Source organism: Phyllobates terribilis, unplaced genomic scaffold, assembly GCF_046119375.1.
Source record: "Phyllobates terribilis strain yellow unplaced genomic scaffold, ASM4611937v1 Scaffold_5__5_contigs__length_657084704, whole genome shotgun sequence".
In the NCBI taxonomy this organism is placed as follows: Eukaryota; Metazoa; Chordata; class Amphibia; order Anura; family Dendrobatidae; genus Phyllobates; species Phyllobates terribilis.
The window spans coordinates 37,828,756-37,856,071 of record NW_027362765.1 but is presented as its reverse complement, the minus strand read 5'-3'; the positions used below and the strand labels follow the sequence as shown (position 1 = coordinate 37,856,071).

Below are 27,316 nucleotides of genomic sequence, written 5' to 3'. Positions count from 1 at the left end.
TTGGACTAACAGGTTATGGACACTAGATAACCGGAACAATTCTTGTAGATAGTTGCACCTTGGTGCCTCTTGCGAAGACGGCCGCGGAAAAGAAAACCTGTCTGGCGTGGCCTCTTTGCGGCCCAAAGTAGCTAGCTTCAGCCTTGCAGCCACGCCCAGGGCCAACGCAAGGGGTTTGCTTTGGACAGGTCCCCTACTTCGCTTAAAGCTTCACCTTGGGTGACATGGACACCCTCTAGTTTCACAAACTTCACCTTGTGTGATATGGACACCCGGTTACGGGCACGCCGTGACCTTTAAAGAACTAAAGCTTCTTGTAAATATGTTATTGTATTATCGTTTATACCCTTGTATTTATGTTTCTTTTAAAAAATGTGTTTAGTCCCGGAGTACTAAAATTTACTAGGGGGGAATGTGGCACCCCAGAGGTCTGGTTGCCACAGTAATAGAAATATTATGTCTGAGAGCAAGTGGGAGGTTTCTCTGGTCAGGAGCCCTAAGCATGCAACACGGCCCACCCAGACCTGGGAGGGGAGGAATCTGCCCTTATAAACTGGGTCTGGGGCGGGATTAGTGAGTGAAGTCCCAGACAGAGAAGCAGTCAGGTCTGGAGGACAGCAGACAGAGAGAAAGCAAGAACCAGGAGCTCTGTAGGAGCAGGAGCGAGTGCCAGAGGCTGGAAGCTAGATAGCTCGCCTTGGCTGAAGACACTAAACCCGGACACGGAGTCCGAGGCTGTGGGGACATCCAGGTCCAGCAGCAGAATCCAACCGGCAGGGGATTCCATGTCCTCTGGCCTTAGAAGTCCGGAGGCACGGTCACAAGCAAGGAACCAGCACCGCCATCGTGAAGCGGAGGCTAACGGAAGGCCCCAAGTCACCGGCCATACGGGTGAGCACCACACGGTATACTCAGGGACGTGGGCTACTTCTACCCGCATAGAGCAAGGTAGCCAGGAAAGAGTGCAGATAGTCGGGGAGGCCTACAACTCCACCTGGCCAGGGGAGATCCTACTTGCTTACAGACTGACCAGGCCCCTACTGCTAACCAGTACTCCCGGGAGGGTCTGCGTTATACCATCAGTAAAGACCCTGAACTGCACCACAAGTCTCTGTGTTTCATCGCTGCACCAGCACCATCAGTACTGGGACGCTCACACCATCACTCCCATCATCCACACTAGCTGCCCTGAGGCAATACTTCTCCCGTGGGGAGTTATTCCATACTCGGCTGCGCAAATTACATCAGCCTCAGCGGTCTGCAGCGCAGCGGCGGTCCCCACTGACCGCAATCCACGGGTGGCGTAGTCGGAAATTTGTTATTACCTAAGACTGCCACTGGTTTGACCGCCCTGGGCATGGACGGGGTCACAGCCACACTGAGACTACAACCCCCAGCGATCCGGCTCCGGGTATCCCCCGCACAACACAGGCCCAGGGGGCGTGTCACCCGCTACTAAAGATAACGAATATTCACTCTTCTCCACAACCATGGGAGTGGAGAAGAGTGAATATTCATACTCTGTAATAGCAGGTACATAGGATCACGGAGCAGCAGCAGGAAGCAGGGGGCTGCGACTGACAGTGAGTGCTATTAAGGAGAATGAATATTCACTCCTCTCCACTCCCATGGGCGTGGAGAGGAGTTAATATTCATTTTCTTTAGCACCGGGCACATGTGGTAGCTGCAGCAGCTGACTACAGCCTGTACCCGCTGCTCCACCGCTGCAACCTGCCCCACCACCCTCCACAGCCGGGAGAACAACCGAGCCGTGATGGGATGCGGGACTGAGCCCTCAAAGCCGGAAAGTCCCGCGGAAACCAGGACGGTTGGTTAAGTGAGTATTTATTAGTCGGTGGAGTGGGTGGTACCAGACTGTGGGGATATTATACTGTGTGGGTCACTGTACAGCGAGGAAAATGTGCTTCCTGCCTTTCACAGCTGGGTCCTATGTATCTAACTGAAGAAACAAATAATATGGAATTCTTAGAAAGTGGCAACAGAAAAGCATCAAAATAGTCTCAGCGCTGAAGGGGTTAATGCGGCCTGCGCCCAGTAATGGGGGATCTCCACATACCTCCACCTGCAGAGCCGCCACCACATATATGGCTGTTCTGTGCGCACAGGACCTGTGATGAGGTCACAGGAGGGGAGGAGTCAGGGGTCACATGATCAGGGGCCTCAGTGGATGCAGGACTCTGCTGTGCTGGTTGTCATGGTGCTGGATGAGGGGAAGGTTATGTGTGGGGTCAGGAGGGGTTTACAGTGTGGATGTAGCGGAGCCGCGTGTGTACGAGGTGTACGGAGCGGAGCCGCGTGTACGAGGCGTACGGAGCAGAGCCGCGTGTGTACGAGGTGTACGGAGCAGAGCCGCGTGTGTACGAGGTGTACGGAGCGGAGCCGTGTGTGTACGAGGTGTACGGAGCGGAGCCACGTGTGTACGAGGTGTACGGAGCGGAGCCGCGTGTGTACGAGGTGTACGGAGCGGAGCCGCGCGTGTGTACGAGGCGTACAGAGCGGAGCCGTGTGTGTGTGCGAGGTGTACGGAGCTGAGCCGCGCGCGTACGAAGCGGAGTCGGACGTGTACGAGGCGTACGGAGTGGAGTCGGACGTGTACGAGGCGTATGGAGCGGAGCCGCATGTGTACGAGGCGTACGGATCGGAGCCGCGCATGTACGAGGCGTACGGAGCGGAGTCGGACGTGTACGAGGCGTATGGAGCGGAGCCATGTGTACGAGGCGTACGGAGCTGAGCCACGTGTGTACGAGGCGTATGGAGCGGAGCCATGTGTACGAGGCGTACGGAGCTGAGCCACGTGTGTACGAGGCGTACGGAGCGGAGTCGGACGCGTACGAGGCGTACGGAGCGGAGTCGGACGTGTACGAGGTGTACGGAGCGGAGCCATGTGTACGAGGTGTACGGAGCGGAGCCGCGCGAGTACGAGGCGTACGGAGTGGAGCCACGTGTGTACAACGTGTGCGGAACAGCGTGTGTGTGACTTGAGTGGAGCCGCGTGTGTACGAGGCGTACGGAGCGGAGCACATATACATACAGCTCTGGCAAAAATTAAGAGACCACTGCAAAATTTTCATTTTCTCTGATTTTTCTCTTTATAGGTATATTTTTGCGTAAAATGTACATTGTTGTTTTAGTCTATAAACTACTGACAACATGTCTCCGAAATTCAAAGCTATAAATTTTGTATTTATTTGCAGCAAATGATAAAGCGTCAAAATACTGAAAAAGAAACAGTGCTTTCAGACCTCAAATTACTCATGTTTTAACTGTGAAATCACTGCTAACCATGATATTTAATCACATCTTTCATGCATCTTGGCATGCTTTCCACCAGTCTTTCCATGCTTTCCAATAGAAAACTGTTCGGTGGTCTCTTAATTTTTGCCAGAGCTGTCTATATATATATATATATATATATACACTAGCTATTGAACCCGTTCTACGCCTGGGTGGAGAGCATTGCTGGTATGTGCTGCCCCCATCCTGGTATTTGTCTTTTCACCATTTTATCCTGGTATGCATGGCACCCTTCATCCCTATCCTGGTATGCATGGCACCCCTCACCCCCCTATCCTGGTATGCATGGCACCCCTCATCCCTATCCTGGCATGCATGGCGCCCCTCATCCCTCATCCTGGTATACATGGCTCCCTCATCCCCAATCCTGGTATGCATGGCTCCCCTCATCCCCGATCCTGGTATGCATGGCACCCCATATCCCCAATCCTGGAATGCATGGCACCCATCATTCCAAATCTGGTATACATTGCACTCCTCATCCCAATCCTGGTATGCATGGCACCCAATCTCTCATCCTGGTATGCATAGCCCCCTCATCCCAATCCTGGTATGTATGGCACCCCTCATTCCCCAATCCTGGTATGCATGGCACCCAATCCCTTATCCTGGTATGGTATGTATGGTACCCCTCATCCCCATCCTGGTATGTATGGTACCCAATCCCTCATCCTGGTATGCATGGAACCACTCATCCCCCAATCCTGGTATCCATTGCACCCCATCCCTCATCCTGGTATGTATGGTACCCCTCATCCCTATCCTGGTATGTATGGTACCCCTCACCCTGGTATGCATGGCACCCCTCGTCTCCCAATCCTGGTATATATGACCTCCTCACCCCCCAATCCTGGTATGCATGGCACCCCATCCCTCATCCTGGTATACATGGTACCCTGCATTCCTATCCTGGTATGCATGGTACCCCTCATCCCCAATCCTGGTATGCATGGCGCCCCTCATCCTGGTATGCATGGCTCCCTCATCCCCAATCCTGGTATGCATGGCACCCCTCATCCCTATCCTGGCATGCATGGCGCCCCTCATCCCTCATCCTGGTATGCATGGCACCCCTCACCCCCAATCCTGGTATGCATGGCACCCCTCATCCCTCATCCTGGTATGCATGACTCCCTCATCCCCAATCCTGGTATGCCTGGCACCCCTCATCCCTATCCTGGCATGCATGGCGCCCCTCATCCCCAATCCTGGTATGCATGGCTCCCTCATCCCCAATCCTGGTATGCATGGCACCCCTCATCCCCAATCCTGGTATGCATGGCACCCCATATCCCCAATCCTGGCATTCATGGCATTCCTCATCCCCAATCCTGGAATGCATGGCACCCCTCATCCCCAATCCTGGAATGCATGGCACCCATCATTCCAAATTTGGTATACATTGATACATTGCACTCCTCATCCCAATCCTGATATGCATGGCACCCCATCTCTCATCCTGGTATGCATAGCCCCCTCATCCCAAATTTGGTATACATGGCACCCCTCATCCCAATCCTGGTATGTATGGCACCCCTCATTCTCCAATCCTGGTATGCATGGCACCCCATCCCTTATCCTGGTATGGTATGTATGGTACCCCTCATCCCTATCCTGGTATGTATGGTACCAAATCCCTCATCCTGGTATGCATGGAACCACTCATCCCCCAATCCTGGTATCCATGGCACCCTATCCCTCATCCTGGTATGTATGGTACTCCTCATCCCTATCCTGGTATGTATGGTACCCCTCACCCTGGTATGCATGGCACCCCTCGTCTCCCAACCCAATCCTGGTATATATGACCTCCTCACCCCCCAATCCTGGTATGCATGGCACCCCATCCCTCATCCTGGTATGCATGGTACCCTGCATTCCTATCCTGGTATGCATGGTACCCCTCATCCCTATTCTGGTATGTATGGTACCCCTCATCCCTATCCTGGTATGTATGGTACCCCTGATCCTGGTATACATGGCATCCCTCATCCCTATTCTGGTATGCATGGCACTCCTCATCCCCCAATCCTGGTATGCATGGCACCCCATCCCTTATCCTGGTATGCATGGCACCCCATCCCTTATCCTGGTATGCATGGCACCCCATCCCTTATCCTGGTATGCATGGTACCTCTCATCCCTATTCTGGTATGCATGGTATGCCTTATCCTGGTATGCATGGCACCCCATCCCTCATCCTGGTATGCATGGTACCCCACATTCCTATCCTGGTATGCATGGCCCCTCATCCCTATTCTGGTATGGATGGTACCCCTCATCCCATTTGCTGGTATGCATGGTCCCCTCACCCCCCCATCCTGGTATGCATGGTACCCCTCATCCCCCCATCCTGGTATGCATGGTACCCCTCATCCCCCAATCCTGGTATGCTTGGTGCCCCTCATCCCCCAATCCTGGTATGCTTAGTACCCCTCATCCCCCAATCTTGGTATGCTTGGTACCCCTTATCCCCCAATCCTGGTATGTATGGTACCCCTTATCCCCCAATCCTGGTATGTATGGTACCCCTCATCCCCCAATCCTGGTGTGCATGTCACCCCTCATCCATCGATCCTGGTATGTGTGGCCCCCTCACCCCCCAATCCTGGTATGTATGACACCCCTCATCCCTTTCACGCTGCACACATAAAAAAAATAAACACTTATACTCACCTTTCTTTCCTGTGCTCCAGCGCTGCTGTGTCCTGTTCTGCTGGAGGCCGGGGGAGGAGTGCGGCGCCGGAGTATGCGCGTGCCCATACCGCGCTGTCCAGTGCCATTTTCCTGAAAACACACTGCAAATATGTCTTCAGTAAAATGGCGTCAGATAGCGCTATGCACCGATTCCGACGCCTCACTACTGCCCCGGTCTCCGGCAAGAAGAGAGGCGCTGCGGCAACGCTCCTCCCAGTCAATTAAGTATGTAATAATGGTGCCGGAGATCGCGGTATGCGTATGCGTTCAGTGTCTACGCATACCGCGATCTCCGGCGCCATACACACTCCTCTTACCTGTAACGGCTCTATGCGTTCTTCTGTCTGGAGCCAGACTGCGCAGGCGTGTAGGGCTTGCGCAGTCTATAAAGGGTTCAGACAGAGGTATGCGTCTCTGGATATTTTATATATATATATATATATATATATATATATATATATATACTGCTCAAAAAAATAAAGGGAACACTCAAATAACACATCCTAGATCTGAATGAATGAAATATTCTCATTGAATACTTTGTTCTGTACAAAGTTGAATGTGCTGACAACTAAATCACACAAAAATCATCAATGGAAATCAAATTTATTAACCAATGGAGGCCTGGATTTGGACACCCCCAAAATTAAAGTGGAATGACACACCAGAGGCTGATCCAACTTTGATATAATGTCCTTAAAACAAGTCAAAATGAGGCTCAGTATTATGTGTGGCCTCCACGTGCCTGTATGACCTCCCTACAACGCCTGGGCATGCTCCTGATGAGGTTGCGGATGGTCTCCTGTAGGATCTCATCCTAGACCTGGACTAAAGCATCCGCCAACTCGTGAACAGTCTGTGGTGCAACGTGACGTTGGTGGATGGAGCGAGACATGATGTCCCAGATGTGCTCAATCGGATTCAGGTCTGGGGAACGGGCAGGCCAGTCCATAGCTTCAATACCTTCACCTTGCAGGAACTGCTGACACATTCCAGCCACATGAGGTCTGGCATTGTCCTGCATTAGGAGGAACCCAGGGCCCACCGCACCAGCATATGGTCTCACAAGGTGTCTGAGGATCTCATCTTGGTACCTAATGGCAGTCAGGCTACCTCTGGCGAGCACATGGAGTGCTGTGGGGCCCTCCAAAGAAATGCTACCCCACACCATTACTGTCCCACTGCCAAACCGCTCATGCTGAAGGATGTTGCACTCAGCAGATCGCTCTCCACAGCGTCTCCAGACTCTTTCTGTCACATGTGCTCAGTGTGAACCTGCTTTCATCTGTGAAGAGCACAGGGCGCTAGTGGCAACTTTGCCAATCCTGGTGTTCTGTGGCAAATGCCAAGCGTCCTGCACGGTGTTGGGCTGTGAGCACAACCCCCATCTGTGGACGTCGGGCCCTCATGCTACCCTCATGGAGTCGGTTTCTAACCGTTTGTGCAGACACATGCACATTTGTGGCCTGCTCGAGGTCATTTTGCAGGGCTCTGGCAGTGCTCCTTCTGTTCCTCGTTGCACAAAGGTGGAGGTAGCAGTCCTGCTGCTAGGTTGTTGCCCTCCTACGGCCCCCTCCATGTCTCCTGGTGTACTGGCCTGTCTCCTGATAGCGCCTCTACTACGCTGACAGACACAGCAAACCTTGCCACAGCTCGCATTGATGTGCCATCCTGGATGAGCTGCACTACCTGAGCAATTTCTGTGGGCTGTAGAGTCCGTCTCGTGCTATCACGAGTGTGAAAGCACAACCAACATTCAAAAGTGACCAAAACATCAGCCAGAAAGCATTGGTACTGAGATGTGGTCTCTGGTCCCCACCTGCAGAACCACTCCTTTATTGAGGATGTCTTGATAATTGCCAATAGTTTCTGTCTATTGTCTATTCCATTTGCACAACAGCATGTTAAATTGTTTGTCAATCAGTGTTGCTTCCTAAGTGGACAGTTTGATTTCACAGAGGTTTGATTTACTTGGAGTTATACGCTGCTGTTTAAGTGTTCCCTTTATTTTTTTGAGCAGTGTATATAAAAACCACCCAGTTTTCAACTTCAGGTTTTTACAGATGGTGTTATGTTTGCATCAAGAATTTGTTGAAATTTCATTGAATCCATTCTTCCCTCTACCCATGAAATGTTCCCCTTGCCATTGGCTGCAACACAACCCCAAAGCATGATTTTCCTGAAATTATATTCTCTTTTTTTCTCCACACATACCTTTGATCATTGTGGCCAAAGAGTTCTATTTTAACCTCATCGGTCCATATGACTTGTTTTCAAGATGCATCTGGCTTGTTTAGAGGTTCTTTTGCATACTTCTGACGCTGAATTTTATGGTGAGGACGCAGAAGAGGTTTTCTTCTCATGACTCTTCCATGAAGACCATATTTGTGCAGGTGTCTCTGAATGTACCACTGTCAAGGTAAAATATATATTATGGGAATTGGATGTTTCGCCCCCAGCAGTTTGCCCCCAGCAATTCGCTCCCGGGTACATTTCGCCCCCGCACATTTCGTCCCCAGCATTTGGCCCCCAGGATGTTTTGCCCCCGAACATTTCACCCCCGCACATATCGCCCCCAGTTCGCCCCGGTCCCGGAGTGAAACGTGCGGCTGCGAATCTTCCTGGGGGCGAAATGTACCTGGGGGCGAACTGCTGGGGGCGAAACTTCCTAAAACCATATATTATAGAAAATCAATTAGTTTCTTTTAATAGATTACCTAATCAGTGTGAATTAATATAGAGATGATGGAATAATCTATGTGTATGTATGTATGCAAATGTGTATATGCACATGGATTATGTTAATAGATAATGAATATATAACTGTTTCTATTCTTATTGTAGAAATGATTTCCTGAGAATGACGTGCATATGCATGGCTGATAACAGAGAGATTCATGTCGAGTTGGCAAAGATGGCGCTGAGAGATGAACTCACCCCTCCCATCAGAATTCCTAAGGCGTTACTGAGGCCAAAAGATACAGTACAGACCAAAAGTTTGGACACACCTTCTCATTTAAAGATTTTTCTGTATGTTCATGAGTATGAAATTGTACATTCACACTGAAGGCATCAAAACTATGAATTAACACATGTGGAATTATATACTCAACAAAAAAGTGTGAAACAACTGAAAATATGTCTTATATTCTAGGTTCTTCAAAGTAGCCACCTTTTGCTTTGATGACTGCTTTGCACACTCTTGGCATTCTCTTGATGAGCTTCAAGAGGTAGTCACCAGAAATGGTTTTCACTTCACAGGTGTGCCTTGTCAGGTTTAATAAGTGGGATTTCTTGCCTTATAAATGGGGTTGGGACCATCAGTTGTGTTGTGCAGAGGTCTGGTGGATACACAGCTGATAGTCCTACTGAATAGGCTGTTAGAATTTGTATTATGGCAAGAAAAAAGCAGCTAAGTAAAGAAAAACGAGTGGCCATCATTACTTTAAGAAATGAAGGTCAGTCAGTGCGAAAAATTGGGAAAACTTTGAAAGTGTCCCCAAGTGCAGTTGCAAAAACCATCAAGCGCTGCAAAGAAACTGGCTCACATGAGGACCCCCCCAGGAAAGGAAGAGTCACCTCTGCTTCTGAGGATGAGTTTATCCGAGTCACCAGCCTCAGAAATCGCAGGTTAACAGCAGCTCAGATTAGAGACCAGGTCAATGCCACACAGAGTTCTATCAGCGGACACATCTCTACAACAGCTGTTGAGTGGAGACTTTGTGCAGCAGGCCTTCATGGTAAAATAGCTGCTAGGAAACCACTGCTAAGGACAGGCAACAAGCAGAAGAGACTTGTTTGGGCTAAAGAACACAAGGAATAGACATTAGACCAGTGGAAATCTGTGCTTTGGTCTGATGAGTCCAAATTTGAGATCTTTGGTTCCAACCACCATGTCTTTGTGCGACGCAGAAAAGGTGAACGGATGGACTCTACATGCCTGGTTCCCACCGTGAAGCATGGAGGAGGAGGTGTGATGGTGTGGGGGTGCTTTGCTGGTGACACTGTTCGGGATTTATTCAAAATTGAAGGCATACTGAACCAGCATGGCTGCCGCAGCATCTTGCAGCGGCATGCTATTCCATCCGGTTTGCGTTTAGTTGGACCATCATTTATTTTTCAACAGGACAATGACCCCAAACACACCTCCAGGCTGTGTAAGGGCTATTTGACCAAGAAAGAGAGTGATGGGGTGCTACGCCAGATGACCTTGTCTCCACAGTCACCAGACCTGAACCCAATCGAGATGGTTTGGGGTGAGCTGGACCGCAGAGTGAAGGCAAAAGGGCCAACAAGTGCTAAGCATCTCGGGGAACTCCTTCAAGATTGTTGGAAGACCATTTCCGGTAACTTCCTCTTGAAGCTCATCAAGAGAATGCCAAGAGTGTGCAAAGCAGTCATCAAAGCAAAAGATGGCTACTTTGAAGAACCTAGAATATAAGACATATTTTCAGTTGTTTCACACGTTTTTGTTAAGTATATAATTCCACATGTGTTAATTCATAGTTTTGATGCCTTCAGTGTGAATGTACAATTTTCATAGTCATGAAAATACAGAAAAATCTTTAAATGAGAAGGTGTGTCCAAACTTTTGGTCTGTACTGTACATGGATGAGCAAATTGCAGCGTGCCAAGTTATCAGAAAAGAGCAATAAATTGTACTAATCCCACCTAGAAGGAGAATACTATTTAACCCCATGTCTACGTAATAAAGTATGCCATTTTGCGTGGTTCAGTCTCTGAGTGAAGTTTTTCAACCAGATTAGCAGATTTGGTTAATTAGCTTCTCTGCATGTGACGCGCCCCCTGGGCCGTGGGGTACTCTGTACCGGGCCCACGTTGCTAGGGGAGATGTCACAGTGGCGGTGACCTGGTCCGTGACCCAGGGCGGTCAATAAAAGGGGGTTATTTACAGGGGATTTATGGTTTTTATATACAGTTTGTGACGCCATCCTCTGGAGCTGGTGTAAATGCAGCCGAGTTGGTTCAGCTTTCCACAGGCAGAGCTTAGCTCCAGGGCAGTGTAGATGTTGCTGTTATGGAAGTAGCACTCGTGGTGCAGTGTAGTGCAGGGGGTGATGGCGCAGCAGCAATAATTGATTGAGACTGTGGGGTGCAGTCTTCCAGATTTACTCACAGTTCTTACTTTGCTCCTGGTTACAACTGCAGATCATAACTTCCCACGTCGTGCTGCGTTCACCAGGCAGGGGCTCAGCCAACCCTCAGGTACCTCCGGTGTACATAGCAGGATCCCCTTCTGTGTGTTCCTTCTGGCCGTCTCCCTGCACCTCACACCTAGTGTCCCAATCCAGTGACCGCGGACCTTGCCGGGCGACGTCTTTTCTGTCCCCTGGGTCCTCTATGGCTACCTTCTTGGTGAGACAGATGTGGCTGCAGTACCTGAAATACTGCAGCCTCCGGTTTCCTAGCTGAATATTTGTAATTCTCACTAGTTAGGGGCCGGTCCCCTCTGCGACCCAATCCCTCCACCGCCTGGTAGACTCGGGCGTACGGGTGGCCTCCCGCACTACCCGTACCCCTGGGATCCTTTCTTCACTCCTGGAGCCTTCTCTCTGCTCCTGTTCCTTCTTCCTCTCCTTCTCCTGGGCCTTCTCACTCAGGCCCGCGGTTCCCTGAGCAGAGCTCCTGCAGAGCTCCTGCTCCCAACGCATCCAAACCTTTGTCATCACCTATTTCTGTGATTGCAATTGATAACACTCCCTTGAAATGTATTACTCCACAAGGTTGCTGCATTTCCCCTCACTATCAATGGAGTTCACCAAGAAATTTTGGACTTGGTTGTTTTGGATAATTTGCCCTCTCCAGTTGTTCTAGGATTGCCTTGGTTAAAACTGCACAATCCTTTACTGGACTGGTCTACTAATGTGATTAAGTCTTGGAGTCCGAAGTACTATGATAAATGTTGTAATGGTCGCATTGCGGCTGCCCACCTCATGGTTTTGTCCATGAGTAGTGACTAGCGTCACCTTACAACTGGCCTACACATTTGTCTTTTTCGCCAGTAAGGATCCTGTTGACGGTCTTTGACCAGGTGGCAAGTCTTGAATCATTGCAAAATCAGTTGCAGAGTCAGATAATTAGCTTGATGAAAATTTCATATAGCCCTCCACTGCTGGCAGTGGCTGTGATGGCAGTAACATTTAATGTACAGTTAGTTGGTCTCTCTGAACCTGTAATGGCCGAGTGTTTATTTGGAAATCTTGTTATGCCATTTGGGTTAACCAATGCACCAGCAGTATTTCAAAATTTTATGAATTATGTTTTTTTCTGACTGCATTTGTTGCGATTTATCTTGGTGATATTTTATTTTTTTCTCCTGGTTTGGATTCTCACCGGGAACATGAACGTATAGTGTTATAAAGGTCGAGGGAGAATTCTTTGTTTGCTAAAATTGAGAAATGTTTTTTTTTCTGTTCAGGAAATTTCATTCTTGGGGATCATTTTATCAGCTGATTGGTTTAAGATGGATCCTGCGAAGGTGCAAGCCATAATAGATTGGGTTCAACCAAGTGACCTGAAAATGTTGCATAATGTTCTGGGATTCGCCAGGAAATTCATTAGGGTTTTTTCTCAAATTGCTAAACCTCTTACTGACCTCACACATAAAGGGGCAGATCTCAAGGTTTGGCCATCGGATGCTGTTAGGGCTGTTGAAAAATTTAAAGTGTTTATGTCTGCTCCTATTCTAATCCAACTCGATCTCCATGAACCATTTATTGTGGAGGTGGATGCTTTGGAGGCTGGGGTAGGGGGCCATTTTAGCTCAGGGTCCCAAAACACTGACCAATTTGCAGCCATGTGCTTTTTTCTAGGAAAAAGTTTTGTCTGCTGTTAAGTTAGCCTTTGAGGAATGGAGACATTTTTTGCAGGAGGTAGTTAATCAAATCACTGAGGTCACTGATCATAATAATTTAGCAAATATTGAATTAGCTAAACGGCTAACTCCTAGATAGGCCTGATGGTGCTTATTTTTCTCTAGATTTAGTTTCTTTATCACGTACAGGTTGAGGTCCAAGAATGTGAAAGCTGACATATTTATCAAGCAGTCTTAGTTCAGTTTCTCCTCCAGAACCTCCACCCTTCTGTAAAACCCCAGGTTTACCATGGGTGTAATACTACTCAGACAACACAGGGTGAGGGTAAAACAGCGTAGCAATATTTAATTGAACCACAAAGCGGACAATAAACACATCGAACAGTCCCAGCAAATACCCAAGATGGTACAACATTACACATTCTCACCCTTCCTTCTCTGCCTGCCTGGGATAGAACAGCTGCGACTTTGGGACTTCCAGGGCCACCTACCTCAACCAGTGTCCCCCCGCTTCTGGCGGGGCTCACACAGAGAGAAGGTAGCGGCAAGCTTAGGAAGCTAGCAGTCCATCAAGGTACAAGGCCAGTCCCCACTACTCACTACGGAAGTATCGGCAAGCGACCAGTGAGGGTATGGCGTCACACCTCTGGATTCCAACACATGGAATATGTGTTGGAATCCGTTTCACGATAGCCCAATTATTATTATTCTCTGCCACCACCGGCCAGATTTGAAATATAATACAGGCTTGGTCTGACGCCTGCGTTCTGGTAGTGTATATATGGCTTTGGGGGAGGGAACGATTACAGGACAAAAGAAACAGAACTATTACATTTTATATTTAAAGGTAATCCAAAAGGGAGGCAGTGTTTAGGAAAAATATATACGAAGATTTTACAAAGGAGACATTAAAATACCTAAGCAGTTACACAAAATGATAAGGATTAAAGAAGAAACTTACTCTATACAGTTCGCAGGGATGACTCAGCATAGGGGGAGGGGAGACGCTTCAGATTTGACTGTTATTGAACAGGATTCGTTGCTATAGTAAATATATACCCCTGGCAAGAATGCTCCTCTATCCTCCGTGGATTCTCTTATACCTAAAGGGAGACCTGCCCACACACCCTTGTGGTGACATCATGTGGGCTCGGGCTCCACCCTTCATGTTTTTATTAAAATAACTAACTTTCGCGATAAATTATCCCTGGTTGCTCGCATACTTCGGCTGTGGGTAATAATTTGCAGAGAGACAGATGCTAGACTGTCAGCTCTCCTATGACAAATGGGGGATAAGAGAGGGGTGAAGAGGGGCTTGGAAGAAAGATTTCTTAATATCTATGACCGGGGGAGAAAGAATATTTTCAATATTTCTCAATATTTCCCTCACAGTTGGTATCACAGGGGCTCTTGTAAATACACATCTTGCTGACTTTTAGTACAATTTGTCATTAGCATAGTGATTGGTTCCAAACAAATAGAATTCGACATTCAGGTTATACAAATACTGGTCTGTGTTAATCAACTAAAGAAGAACACAGATTAAAAAATCAAAATCAAAATAAATGGTATACTGCTCTTGCCAACAGAAAGTATGTCTGGCATAATTAAGATTTTGCGCTGTATCGTCACACCTTCATTCTCCCTAAGGGCATTGTGGTTTCTGTGGTATCCTTGGAATTGAAAGGGGAGATCTGTAAAGTCCAATCATTGGCTCCTTCGGCCACTCAGGGTCAAAATTATTTTATTTGTCTACCTAAGATTGCTTCTATTGCAGGAGTTTCATGATTTCTTCTTGAATGGTCATGCTGGGGTCACAGCTACGCAAAAAGCTATAATTAGGCTTTTTTGGTGACCATGTATGATTAATGATATTAAAGAGTTTGTATCCACCTATAAAGTGTGCACACTCGCTAAAGTATGCCATAACCAGCCTGCTGGGAAATTGGTTCCATTGCCAATTCCAGGAAGACCGTGGACTCATCTTTCCTTGGATTTCATCATGGATTTGCCTCTGTCTGCTGGGAAAACTGTTATTTGGGATGTGGTTGACTGATTCAGTAAACAAGCTCATTTTGTTACTTAGAATTCTAACCCCGGACTTTGACCTGACTACGCCTTTGCCTCACCCTTCTGTTTATGATATAGCCTCCTGGTTTTTAAACTTTGACTCCTTGAAGTTCCCATCTCACAGCTTGTCCGTGAGTAGTGACAAGTGTCACAGTTACCTGCCTGACTGCATTGTGGAAACTGTAAAGTTTGCTTGAGATGTGATAATGCTATGGGTTGTCTTTCAGGGATTGGTCAAGAACCCTTTGTTCTTCTGATGGGAAATCTTGAGGAATCCTGCTTTATACTGATGAGGAGTAAACACTAGTGATGAGCGAGCATGCTCGTTACTCCAGATTTACGAGCATGCTCGGGGCGAACACATAGTATCTTCAGCCTGCTCGGTGTTATCTTTGAATCACTCCCGTGTGCATGATTTGCGACTGTTTGGCATTCCTCACATGTCAAACAGTCGCAAATCATGCACACGGGAGTGATTCAAACATAACACCGAACACACTGAAGATACCTGGTGTTCACCCGAGCTTGCTCGCCAAAAGGGTTAACAGAACATACTCGCTCATCACAAGTAAAACACTCCAAAACATGTGTCTACAAACAGGGCTTCGGAGTCTGTGCCCATTTTGGTGGAGTCGGAGTGGGAGTCGGTATAAAATGGACCGTCTGACTCCTAAAATATGTAATAAATTGGTTACAGTAGTTCAATGCAGTTTGTAAGGAATATTTTTTCATAAGTATTTGGGAAAGTTATGAAATGTCCTATAAATGTCTGTCCTATTCCTGATCTAAGGGTCTAGGCATTTAGCTGAGAAAAATGTGTCCTACCGTAAATTTATCACTTAAACATGAGCCATGTATGAGGGAGTCGAAGTTGGAGTCGGTGTCATGGAAATTGAGGAGTCGGAGTCAAAGCTTTGGCTTACCGACTCCACAGCCCTGTCTACAAATGGAGTGTCTAGTTTGACTTAGTTTCCTCAACACATATGGCAAAAGCTTGTTAAAGATATTTAAGGATTATTGCATCCAATAAGTGACTCTAGAGTTCAATTAATTTCCCTCTCTTACTGTCATATACTGATAAGGGATGAGTGAACTAGAACAGAAAAGTTCACGGTACCGAACCCTGAACAAGGACTTATTTCCGGAAGTCTGATTTACTGTTCGGAAGCCGAATAAAGTTTGTTGAAAGGCTGCAGCGCAGCCAATCAACAAGGTTTTAGGCTGTGGGCACTTCTGGAGTCAAGTATTGGCATGGCTGTGATTGACTGACGAACCACATGACCCGGACTGTATAAATGCCTGATCACTGGATCATCTAATCTGCAACCATGTCTGTGGGAGTAATGTGCGTAAAAATAATCTTTTCTACTATTATGCTCCAGTGTCTGTGATAGTACTGTGCATAAAACACACATTTTTCTAATCTTCTGCACCCATGTCACGCAAGGTGTGGGAAAGACTTAGTGCAACACAAAGGGAAGAGGGAAAAGGAGACCAGACTATAGGGAAAGGGGGGAGTGAAGACCTCCTAGGCTGATCTAATATCACTGTGTCCCCACTGACGTTCCTATATTGGTTCTTCACCAATTGACGCACGCGAACCTTGCCCTGTCTTTCCCTGGTGTTTGGGAAAGACAGCTAAAATAACAAAGGAGTGGCTTCAGAACAACTCTGTGACCATTCTTGACTGGCCCAGCCAGACCCCTGACCTAAACCCAATTGAGCATTTCTGGAGAGACCTGAAAATGTCTGTCTTCCAACATTCACCATCCAACCTGACGGAACTGGAAGAGATCTGCAAGGAAGAATGGAAGAGGATCCCCAAATCCAGGTGTGAAAAACTTGTTGCATCATTCCCAAGAAGACTCCATGGCTGTACTAGCTCAAAAGGGTGCTTCTACTCAATACTGAGCAAAGGGTCTGAATACTTATGACCATGTGATATTTCAGTTGTTTTTTTTTTATTAAATTTGCAAAAATGTCTACATTTCTGTTTTTTTTTCAGTCAAGATGAGGTGCAGAGTGTACTTTAATGAGAAAACAAATGAACATTTTAGAATTTACCAAATGGCTGCAATGAAACAAAGAATGAAAAATTTAAAGGAGTCTGAATACTTTCCGTACCCACTGTAGGTTGCTCAACAATCGCCGAAAAGGAACCTGGGCTAGGGTGGGGGGTGAGCACTAGTCAGTCCCCACTAACAAGTAAAGACAGCAAGGGGACACAGACACAGGGGAAGTAGCTTAGCTTGAGCCGACTTCAGAGAGATTACACACACGGTCTCTTAGCACCAGAGAGGAAGTAAGCATACCACAACAACTCCAAGCCTTCACAAGGGGTCATGTGAATATCACCTGCGCCTCTCTCTAGAAAACAGCAAGTATTTAAACACCCAGGCCTGGGTGTCAATTAGCTGGAGGGAGGTAAACGCTGGGTCCTAGAGTGAGACAGCTAAGAAGGTGTCTGTAATGCCAAACAAAGATCTTCAGCAACCAACTGCAGGGCGACTGTCACTTGTGACACACTTGTGACAGCGGCTCCCAGAGATAGAATGCTCGGCTAGCAATGACAAATACTGTGCAAGTACTTTGGATTGAATGTAGAGTTTGAGGGTCGTCTGACGAACGGTCTGTGGTCCATGAGCCCAAAAAGAACAATTCTACTTTCATCAGCCCAAAATGTTTCTCCATTTCTCTTTAAGCCAGTTGATGTGTCCTTTGGCAAATTGTATCCGCTTCAGCACATGTCTTTTTTTAACAGTGGGACTTTGCGGGGACTTCTTGCTAAGAGATTAGCTTCACATAGGCGTCTCCTAACTGTCACAGTACTCACAGGTAACTTGAGACTGTCTTTGATCATCCTGGAGCTGATCATTGGCTGAGCCTTTGCCATTCTGGCTATTCTTCAATCCATTCAAATGGTAGTCAGCTTTCTTTCACGTCTCTCTGGTTTTGTTTTCCATTTTAAAGCATTGGAGATCATTTTAGCTGAACAGCCTATCATTGTCTGCACTTCTTTATAAGTTTTACCCTCTCCAATCAACTTTTTTAAATCTAAGTATGCTGTTCTTCTGAACATTGTATCGAACGACCCATATGTCTCAGGCTTTCAAGAAAAATGCATGTTCAACATGTACTGGCTTCACCCTTATATAAGGGCCACCTGATTCACACCTGTTTCTTCACAGAATGATTGACCTCACTAATTAATTGAACTCCACACTGCTATTATTTTGAACACAGCCTCCTTTCAATTAATTACTCAAAAACAGACTTAAAAACATGCAGATCATGGATGCGGAGTCTGTAGGTTTTCTTAGAATCTACTGCACCAACTGGTAAATTGTTTGACATGTGGTAATATAATTTATACCAAACACAGTGATTCATCTGGTTGGTTATATTGGACTGCTATTGTTTTGAACACTACTGTACAACTCCACAATATACAGTATGATGGGCTCCCCTAAACACAGTATGATACCCACACAGCTCCTCTATACATAGTATGATGTCCCCACTGCTTCACCAAAACACAGTTTTAATGACCCCCACAGAAGCCCTCACTGCATAATGGACCCCACAATAGAACTTACACTGTATATTGGTCCCCACATTAGTCCCCAAACTGTATAATGGCCCCTGCATTAGCCCCCAAACTGTATAGTGGCCTATACATTAGCTCCTAAATTGAATAATGGCCACTGCACTAGCTCCCACACTGTATAATGGCCCGCAAGCTGTATAATAGCCCCCAAATTGTATAATGGCCACCACATTAGCTCCTACACTGTGTAATGGCCACCACATTAGCTCCCAAACTCTAATTGCCCCCAAACTGTATAATGGCCCTTGCATTAGCTCCTACTGTAAACTGAACCCCACATTAGCCCCCAAACTGTAAAATGGTCACAGTACTAGCCCCCAAACTATTTAATGCCCCACACACTGTATAAAGGCTCCCACAGTAGTCCCTATCATGTATTAGGCCCCTGCCCCACTGTTTCAGGGTCCCCCATTGTTTATGATGCCCCCATAAGTTTTAATCAAAATAAAAAACATAATACACTCACCTAATCCAGGATCCTGACGAGTTTTCTGGGCGGATCAACACGCTGTTATATTGCTGATGCACACACACAGGACGTCAGAGTCCTGGCACGGCACAATGATGTTGCCACGCTGAGACTCAGGCTTCCTGCGCGTGCATTGCTGCCTCTCCCATTCTATAGACCACAGACTTAAAGTGACCTGCGGTTTACAGAATGGAGAGCGGTAAGTGCAGAAGACTTCTACCGTGGGGTTTAAATATACTGGTGCACTATGCAGACTGAAACAGTTAAGGGCACCGTAGCCCTGGGTGGGCCCCTCTGAGCGTGAGACCCTGAGCTACCGCACTCTTCACTTGTGGCCAGGCATTATGCCCTTAAGCGCTCTAAGTTAATAAAACACAATATATTTTGGTGAAAGCATAACAAATGGAGTATAAACACATACATAATTTCTGATGAAGGAAATTTTATTTAAAAAAAAACTTTTAAATTCAAAAAGGCTTTTCTACTGTATGAGCTCGTTGATGTTTTACATGAGTTGTTTTAAAGACAAAACATTTCCCACATTCTGATTATGGATATGGCTTCTACCACATGTGACTGTTTTGATGACTATGAAATCTTGATTTCCTTGTAAAGCCTTTGCCACATTCTGAACATGTAAATGGCTTCTCCCCTGTGTGAATCATCTGATGTGTAACAAGATTTGCTTTATCTGTAAAACATTTCCCACATTCTGAACATGAATGTAGCTTCTCCCCTGTGTGAATTTTCTGGTGTCTACTAAGCTTTGATTTTTCGCTGAAAGATTTCTCACATTCTGAACATGAAAATGGTTTCTCCCCTGTGTGAATTCTCTGATGGATAACAAGATATGATTTCTGCTTAAAACATTTCCCACATTCAGAACATGCACATGCTTTCTCCCCTGTGTGAGTTCTCTGATGGCCAACACAATGTGCTTTCATTGCAAAGCATTTCCCACATTCTGGGCATGAATATGGCTTCTCCCCTGTGTGAGTTCTCTCATGTGTAATAAGATTTGATTTTACATAAAAATATTTCCCACACTCTGAACATGAAAATGGCTTCTCCCCTGTATGACTTTTTTGATGTCTAACAAATTCTGACTTCCGAGTAAAACATTTCCCACATTCTGAACATGCAAATGGCTTCTCCCCTGTGTGAATTCTCTGATGTACAACAAGACTTGATTTCTCTATAAAACATTTCCCACATTCTGTACATGAATATGGCTTCTCCCCTGTGTGAATTTTCTGGTGTATTTTAAGATATGTTTTTCCGCTGAAAGATTTCTTACATTCTGAACATGAATATGGCTTCTCCCCTGTGTGACTTCTCTGATGTTTAACAAGACATGATTTCTTCTTAAAACATTTCCCACATTCTGAACATAAATATGGGTTTTCCCCTGTGTGAATTCTCTGATGTATAACAAGATGTGATTTACTTAAACAATATTGCCCACATTCTGAACATGAATATCGCTTCTTCCCTGTATGAATTCTCTCATGCCTAACAAGAGATGATTTCTGCTTAAAACATTTTCCACACTCAGAACATGAAAATGGCTTTTCCCCAGAGTGACTTCTTTGATCTGTAACAAAATCTGACTTTCTGTGACTTAGAGTTTTCTTAATAATTTGTGGTAAATCAGAAGATAGGGACGGAGTAAAATGATCTTTGCTGTGTAGGGCTGCGGATATAACTGGGATAATGCAATGTTCTTCATATGCATCCTGTTTGGCAAAAAGATCATCTGATTTCAAATCTGAAGATGCCAGAAGTCCCTCTAATCGCCCAGTAAAGTTATCTACGAAGAATAAAACTTTATTACTTTTCCAATAATATAATCTTTTTTGTATACTATTTAGTAAAACATGTCTATTAAAAATACAAGTCACGTAGCAAAATGCAATTATTCACTAAGATGGTGGTGACAAAAGAGTTCATGTTCTTAAAGGAGGCTGCTGAGCAAGGACCAGTAGATAATGATGTTAGGCTTGACTCTTTGTTAAGGCCAGCATTTTCATAAGTTCATGTTTCAGTGTTCCTCCACCACTATTTTGTAGTAAAACACTCGGGGGAGATTTATAAAGGGGCCTGTTAGTCCGTAATATTAGGTGGTATCTGTCTAGTACAATTTCTGGCAGCTGCATGCACTTTTGTGCAGAATGAAGGAGCAGTATGGTCATGGATGAAGAAGCCATGACTTTGGAGAATGTATAAGACTGGGTTACCACTTTTTCTATCTGTAGACTTTCTCAAAGTCAAAAAAAGGGATTTGTCAGAAAATGTGATAAAACACTAAAGGAAGCATTACTTGCGGAATGTTCAGCAACTTGTCACTTATCATTACAAAAGACCCCCCACTTCCATCTCCCCAAATTCCAAAAAATCAGAAGTATAGATTAATCCACCAAGTACTACTGAAAGCATTTTCATAGACAGTAAAACAGGTGACATACCAGCCTCCTCATCAATGCTGAGGGACATAATATAGTGTTAATTATTAGGAAATACCTTAATAACACAATTGTTATGTCAGAAATGTGAAAGCATTATTAAAATATATTCTTAAGCCTTCACTTCCCAAAAAAATGGTTTTGAACTGTTCACAATTATATTGCTTGAAAGAGTTATTGGACATTGGTAATCTGATTTCTATCCAGACCGCAGCCTTGTTCCTGTCAGGCTATTTCAGGCTCTGATTTCTGAACATCATAAGATCAGAAGACTAAGTGCAGAATTATTGAAGAAAAAAAAAAGTACAATAAGTAAAATGTGAAAGTAAGATTTTGCTTCTTCAGTTGCTTGGATCTACCTGAAGCAACAGATGGCTAGCAACATCACGTCACTGAAGAAGCGGATATCTGTTATTTCACAATAAAAGCTAGAAAACAACAAAACAAAAAATACAAAAAGTTTGAATGGGCAAACACGTGGCAAATTAGGTTTAATGTTGATAAATGCAGAGTAATGCACCTAGGACGGAATAATCATATTGCTACTGTGACAGGGTCACTGGCAATGTATGGGAGGGGACATATGTGTCAGGAACGTTGCTATCTTCCGTGATGTTAAATCCAGAAGCTTTTCACCAGCATGTTAGGTGCTGAAAACGTTAATCAGCTATGTTTGGGTTGTTTTTTTTGTGAATAGGTGTGAGATGGGCAGGATGCCTACTCACCATATCTCCACCTCAAGGGTGTGGCTGGAGAAGTTAAATCTCCAGCTACTGAAATTTTTTTTACATGTTATGTGTTTGGAGACCAGGAAGTCTCCTTTGTGGAACTTCAGTAGGACCTGACGTGTACTGCAATCTGAGCGGACGAATCCCACATGCATATGGACTGTGCTATCATTTAGCTTTTGATTTGCCTGGAAATGCCATGTTTATGTTTTCTGGTTTATTAAAATAAACCAGCCATGGACTTTGAGCCCAAGAGTTCCTGTGTCTACCTCTGAGAGCAGTTGAGTGAGTCAACCTACCACAGTTGGTGGAGAATGTGGGCAACATCCCCAGAAAGCAAGTGTTACTGCTGCATGTCCTGGGTGAAGGCGGCTATAGGGATGGAACTGCGGTCAGACAAAACGGAGGAGCTGATCAAGCACCTCTACCTGAGCCAGCAGCAGCACAAGCAGTACCTGAAGCAACAGCACCTGTGTCACGCAAGGTGTGGGAAAGACTTAGTGCAACACAAAGGGAAGAGGGAAAAGGAGCCCAGACTCTAGGGAAAGGGGGGAGTGGAGACCTCCTGAGCTGGTCTAGAGTCACCCTGTCTTCCCTAACGAACCTATATTGGTTCTTCACCAATCCCGCACGCGTGCCTCGCCCTGTCTTTCCCTGGCATATGGCTAGGGAGGGGAGGAGATGAGCACTAGTCGATCCCCACTGAACACTAAAGACAACAAGGGAGGACAAACAGGGGGATATTGCTTAGCTTTAAAAGACTCCAGACAAATGCGCACACGTCCTCAAGCTCCAGAGAGGAAGAAGTACTGCTCTTGCTAAAGCCTAAACAAGGAGTAATGAATATCACCGGCACCTCCCTCTGATATACAGCATGTATTTATACACCCAGGCCAGGGTGTTAATTAGCCAGAGGAAGGTAGCCGCTGGGTCCTAGAGACAGCCTCTAAGAAGATGTCTGCAATGCCAAATGTAGAGATCTCCTGCAACCAACTGCAGGGCGACTGTCACTTCTGACACACCTGTGACAACCTGCAGCAGGTACAGCAGGAGACAAACTCCTGATGCAGCAGATCCAACAGCAGAAATGGCAGCTGGAACTCCTGTCAGGGGAGGCCTGCATCAGAGAAACCACCCCTCCTCCAAGTCCAGGTGAAGTCTCATACGTCCGGAAGATGATAAGGCGAGCTATGCAAAAGATGACCCCAGGTGATGATGTTGAGGCATTTTTGACTGTGTTCGAAAGAGTAGCAGAGGGGGAGGAGCTGCTGCCAGAACAGTGCGCGGAGGTGCTGGCCCCCTATTTAACGGGTGAACCCCAAAAGGCTTATTATGACCTGGTCCTACAAGATGCACAGGCATATGCCAAATTAAAGACTGAGATATTGGCACGCTCAGGAGTGACTATGTCTGTTAGAGCTCAACGGGTCAACCAATGGGCGTATGCTGGTGACAAACCCCCTCGCTTGCAGATGTTTAACTTGCTGCATCTAGTCCAGAAGTGGTTGCAGTTATCCACTCCTGAATAAATGATCGAGTGTGTGGTGATGGACAGATTAATCCACTCCCTTTTCAGGGCAGTACAGACCTGGGTTGCCCAGCGAAACCCTCAGAATGCAGACAACCTGGTTGGCCTAGTAGAGAGGTACCAGTTTGTCGAGAAATCCCATGGTAAACTGGACATCGTCACTTCCCCGTAATGGAATACGCAAAGGGGGACGGGCTCACCATGGATGGGTCTAGAGCCACAAATGGGGTGCATGCCAATCCCTCTGAGCGTCCCTTAAAGGCTGTTGTTAAAGACGTGGTATGTTGGCGATGTCACAATCCTGGACACATAGCCACCTGGTGTCATATGTCCCTTGAACCAATGGACTGCAGCCTAGGCCGGCGCTATTCCTATAACGCCTATCCAGCCTGTAGTGTGGACTGTCAACCCGTCGAAGGGCCAGAGGCGTGTGCGGTGTCAATTAATGGGGTAATGGTACTTGCACTGTTGGACTAGGGAAGTCTGGTGACCCTGATCAGTGCTAAACTTCCCCACCAGTTGATCCCTGTCAAATCTGTGGGCGTTCGCTGTATACACAGAGATGCCAAATAGGATTCCCGAAATACGCCGTGAGGTAATCTCAGCCGAGGTGAATAGAATGCTAGACCTCGGAGTGATAGAGGAGTCAAAAAACAGATGGTCGAGTCCCATCGTCCTCGTACCAAAGCCCGATGGTGAGTGGCCTGTTTTGTAACGACTACTGCAGGCTGAATGAAGTGTGCAAGTTTGACGCATACCCGATGCCCCGTGCCGATGAACTCATTGAGAGGCTTGGCCCTGCGAGATACATTACCACCCTCAACCTGACGAAGGGCTACTGGCAGATCCCCAAGGCTCACAGTGGAAAGGAAAAGACTGCCTTCCCGACACCTGATGGTTTCTTTCAATACACCAGAATGCCATTCGGACTGCAAGGGGCCCAGCCTCCGACCAGAGGGCCATGGATCGGATCCTAGCTCCTCATAAGAAGTATGCCGCAGCCTCTCTTCCCGAAAAAATGCGCCATCGCAAAAGAAGAGGCCAAGTACTTAGGCTACATCGTCGGGAGAGCTGAAATCAAGCCACAAGTAAACAAGGTTGAAGCAATCCAGAAGAGGTAGCAACTGCTCTCCAAGAAGCAGGTGAGGGCGTTTCTTGGAATTGTATACATTACCGGTGGTTTATCCCAAATTTCGCCATGATTGCCGCACCACTCGCATTTTTTGTATGGATACGATTTCTGTGTTCCCCTTTAGGGGAATCTTTGTATTAAGGAGTTGACACTATGGTATAGGGCTTCTCGGGCATCCTAGGGAAAGAAAATGCTGAGTGGGGGCACCAATCTTGCACGCCATTTTAAGGTGCCAACCTCTGCGGTTAAGTAGGGTAATTTATAGGGTACATTGGTTAAGGAAAGTGCTACTCCCTCCCCTTATCCCCTCTTATTTATTGCTCTATACAAAGTAGTGGACATTGGTTGTGGCCCTTAGGCCACCTACCACGTCTGTGATATGTTTTTGTTACTTTTTTTAATATTAATAGAGTATATTTTATTTGGGGATTGCATCTTATGTTATGTATATGTGACTAATGGGAGTTAATGCTTCCTAAACTCCAAAATTAGATCAGCAGATGATGAACAAATAAGTCTCGTTCACATAGAAATATATCATGTCAATACTGAAACTCCGCAACATGTGGGATCAGCAAAGATGTACGAACAAAATTTTAATTCTCCTGTTCTTTCCGGGGAAATTTGTTTTGTATGAATTTAAACTCATTTATTACAGCATATTCAGGGGTCCCTCCAGCCCCTAGAGCAGAATAACCGTAATATGTACAAATTAATAAAAATCTTTATACTCTGCTCACCTCTCCGGTTTCTGTGCCCATAAAGTTCACAGTGCATGCCGTGATGCCATTGGCTGCGACCTTTGCGCGTATTCACAGAACCAACCTGGGCCTAGCAAATCTGGAAGCCTTGGCCTAGCGACCAAGACCCTGGAGATTTCAGTGCTGTCGATGCCGATCCAAAGAAAATGTGACTAGGATCGAATGGGTGGAGGAGAGTAGTGGAGGGGCAAGATGGGTGAATAAAAGTTTTTTGGTTGTTCAACATTTGATGGCCTTTTATGGTTTAGAAAAATTGTGGCCAGCAGCAGCAATTTTGCTGAATCCATGCGGAAGTGATTTACAAAAAATCTGCATTGTGGCGGATAGCAATAGTATCATAATTATATCCAAATTTAATTTGTAAGTTGGCTGAACAAAAGAAAATATACAACTAAAAAATTGAGAGACAATAGCATAAAATTGTAGAATCTGGTGAATGAGAAGGATCTGTGACTTCTCTGCAATTAGTGGTTACCACGCACCTGAACGATTATCTGTAGCCATCTCCTCTTTACACCGTTCATCACCCCTCACATATGTCTCTGTAGTATTAATGTGGGTCAGATCTTCACCCTGAAATAAATATTGTAAAAGTCACAGACAGATGGAGAAGTCACATCTGTGATCAGCTCTAATCCTGTCATCTCCACCGTTCTCATTACACAAGTTTAAAACCTATAATACTGGTGGATAAAACAAGACTGAACACAAGACCTTCACAGTTGTCTACACATCATAGGGGAGATCTCATGACACCTTCTCTCCATCTACCTGATGATCCTGAAGAACACTGGGATTTTCTTCTTTACAGTCCTGTGGGAGAAGAGGATGGGGACATCTCTCTGGTGTTGTCCTCTTACTGGATAGAACTGGAGAAAACACATACAGGGACTGAATTCATTCTTTACATACAGATAATTATAGGCCATGTGTATTTAGTACGATCTATTACCTGGTGATGTGAGGGGCTGGGGAACCTCCATCATGACGTCCTTGTACAGATATTTGTGTCCTTCTAAATACTCCCACTCCTCCATGGAGAAATAGACGGTGACATCCTGACACCTTATAGGAACCTGACACATACAATGATATCGGTATCAACCTGATCCCTTCATAGTATTACTGCATAATGTCCCAGCATTCCCAGCAGTGTCACCTCTCCAGTCAGCAGCTCAATCATCTTGTAAGTGAGTTCTAGGATCTTCTGGTCATTGATGTCCTCATGTATCAGGGGGTGAGGTGGAGGCCTCGTGATTGGGCTCAGGAGTCTTCTCCATTCCTCAGACACAGGGGCCTGACAGAGTTCACTAGAGTCACTAGAGGTCTTCTTCACTACTGTGTAATCCTGGTTATGGAGAGACACATTAATAAATCTCACTATAGACATTTCCAGAGTCCTCACCTCTCTAGTTTTGTCCATCTGTTATTCCCATAGATAAGAATGATGTAATGTGACGTCATCAGAATATTTCACCTTTCCAGTAAGCCGAAAGAGGATCTCTAGGGTGAGGTGTAATATCTTCTCGGCCATCCTCTCCTCATCCTTGTTCTTATTCATCCTTGATGGGTCAATCAGGAAAATTCTCTTATATAGAAAATCTCTACTGAAAAGATCCAATATTGTAGGTACCTGAATGGGAAGAAGTGTAACAACATAAAGATTCCAGTGTAATAACACAATTACTGGAGATAATAAGATGAAAATTGTG

At 46.0% G+C, this 27,316-nt stretch overlaps 1 protein-coding gene across 1 annotated transcript in view; it reads right to left on the bottom strand.

The window, feature by feature from the left end:
* The window catches only part of LOC141271417 (uncharacterized), an 89,997-nt gene that overhangs the window by 41,622 nt on the left and 21,059 nt on the right, over positions 1-27,316 (bottom strand). Inside the window, exons 6-13 of the mRNA XM_073681500.1 lie at positions 27,082-27,237; positions 26,764-26,952; positions 26,557-26,680; positions 26,376-26,473; positions 26,087-26,177; positions 19,561-20,803; positions 13,136-13,148; positions 2,078-2,140 (exon numbers count right to left, since the gene is read on the bottom strand). Of these exons, the coding sequence (XP_073537601.1) occupies positions 2,078-2,140; positions 13,136-13,148; positions 19,561-20,803; positions 26,087-26,177; positions 26,376-26,473; positions 26,557-26,680; positions 26,764-26,952; positions 27,082-27,237 (1,977 nt within the window). The remainder of the gene's footprint in view (positions 1-2,077; positions 2,141-13,135; positions 13,149-19,560; positions 20,804-26,086; positions 26,178-26,375; positions 26,474-26,556; positions 26,681-26,763; positions 26,953-27,081; positions 27,238-27,316) is intronic.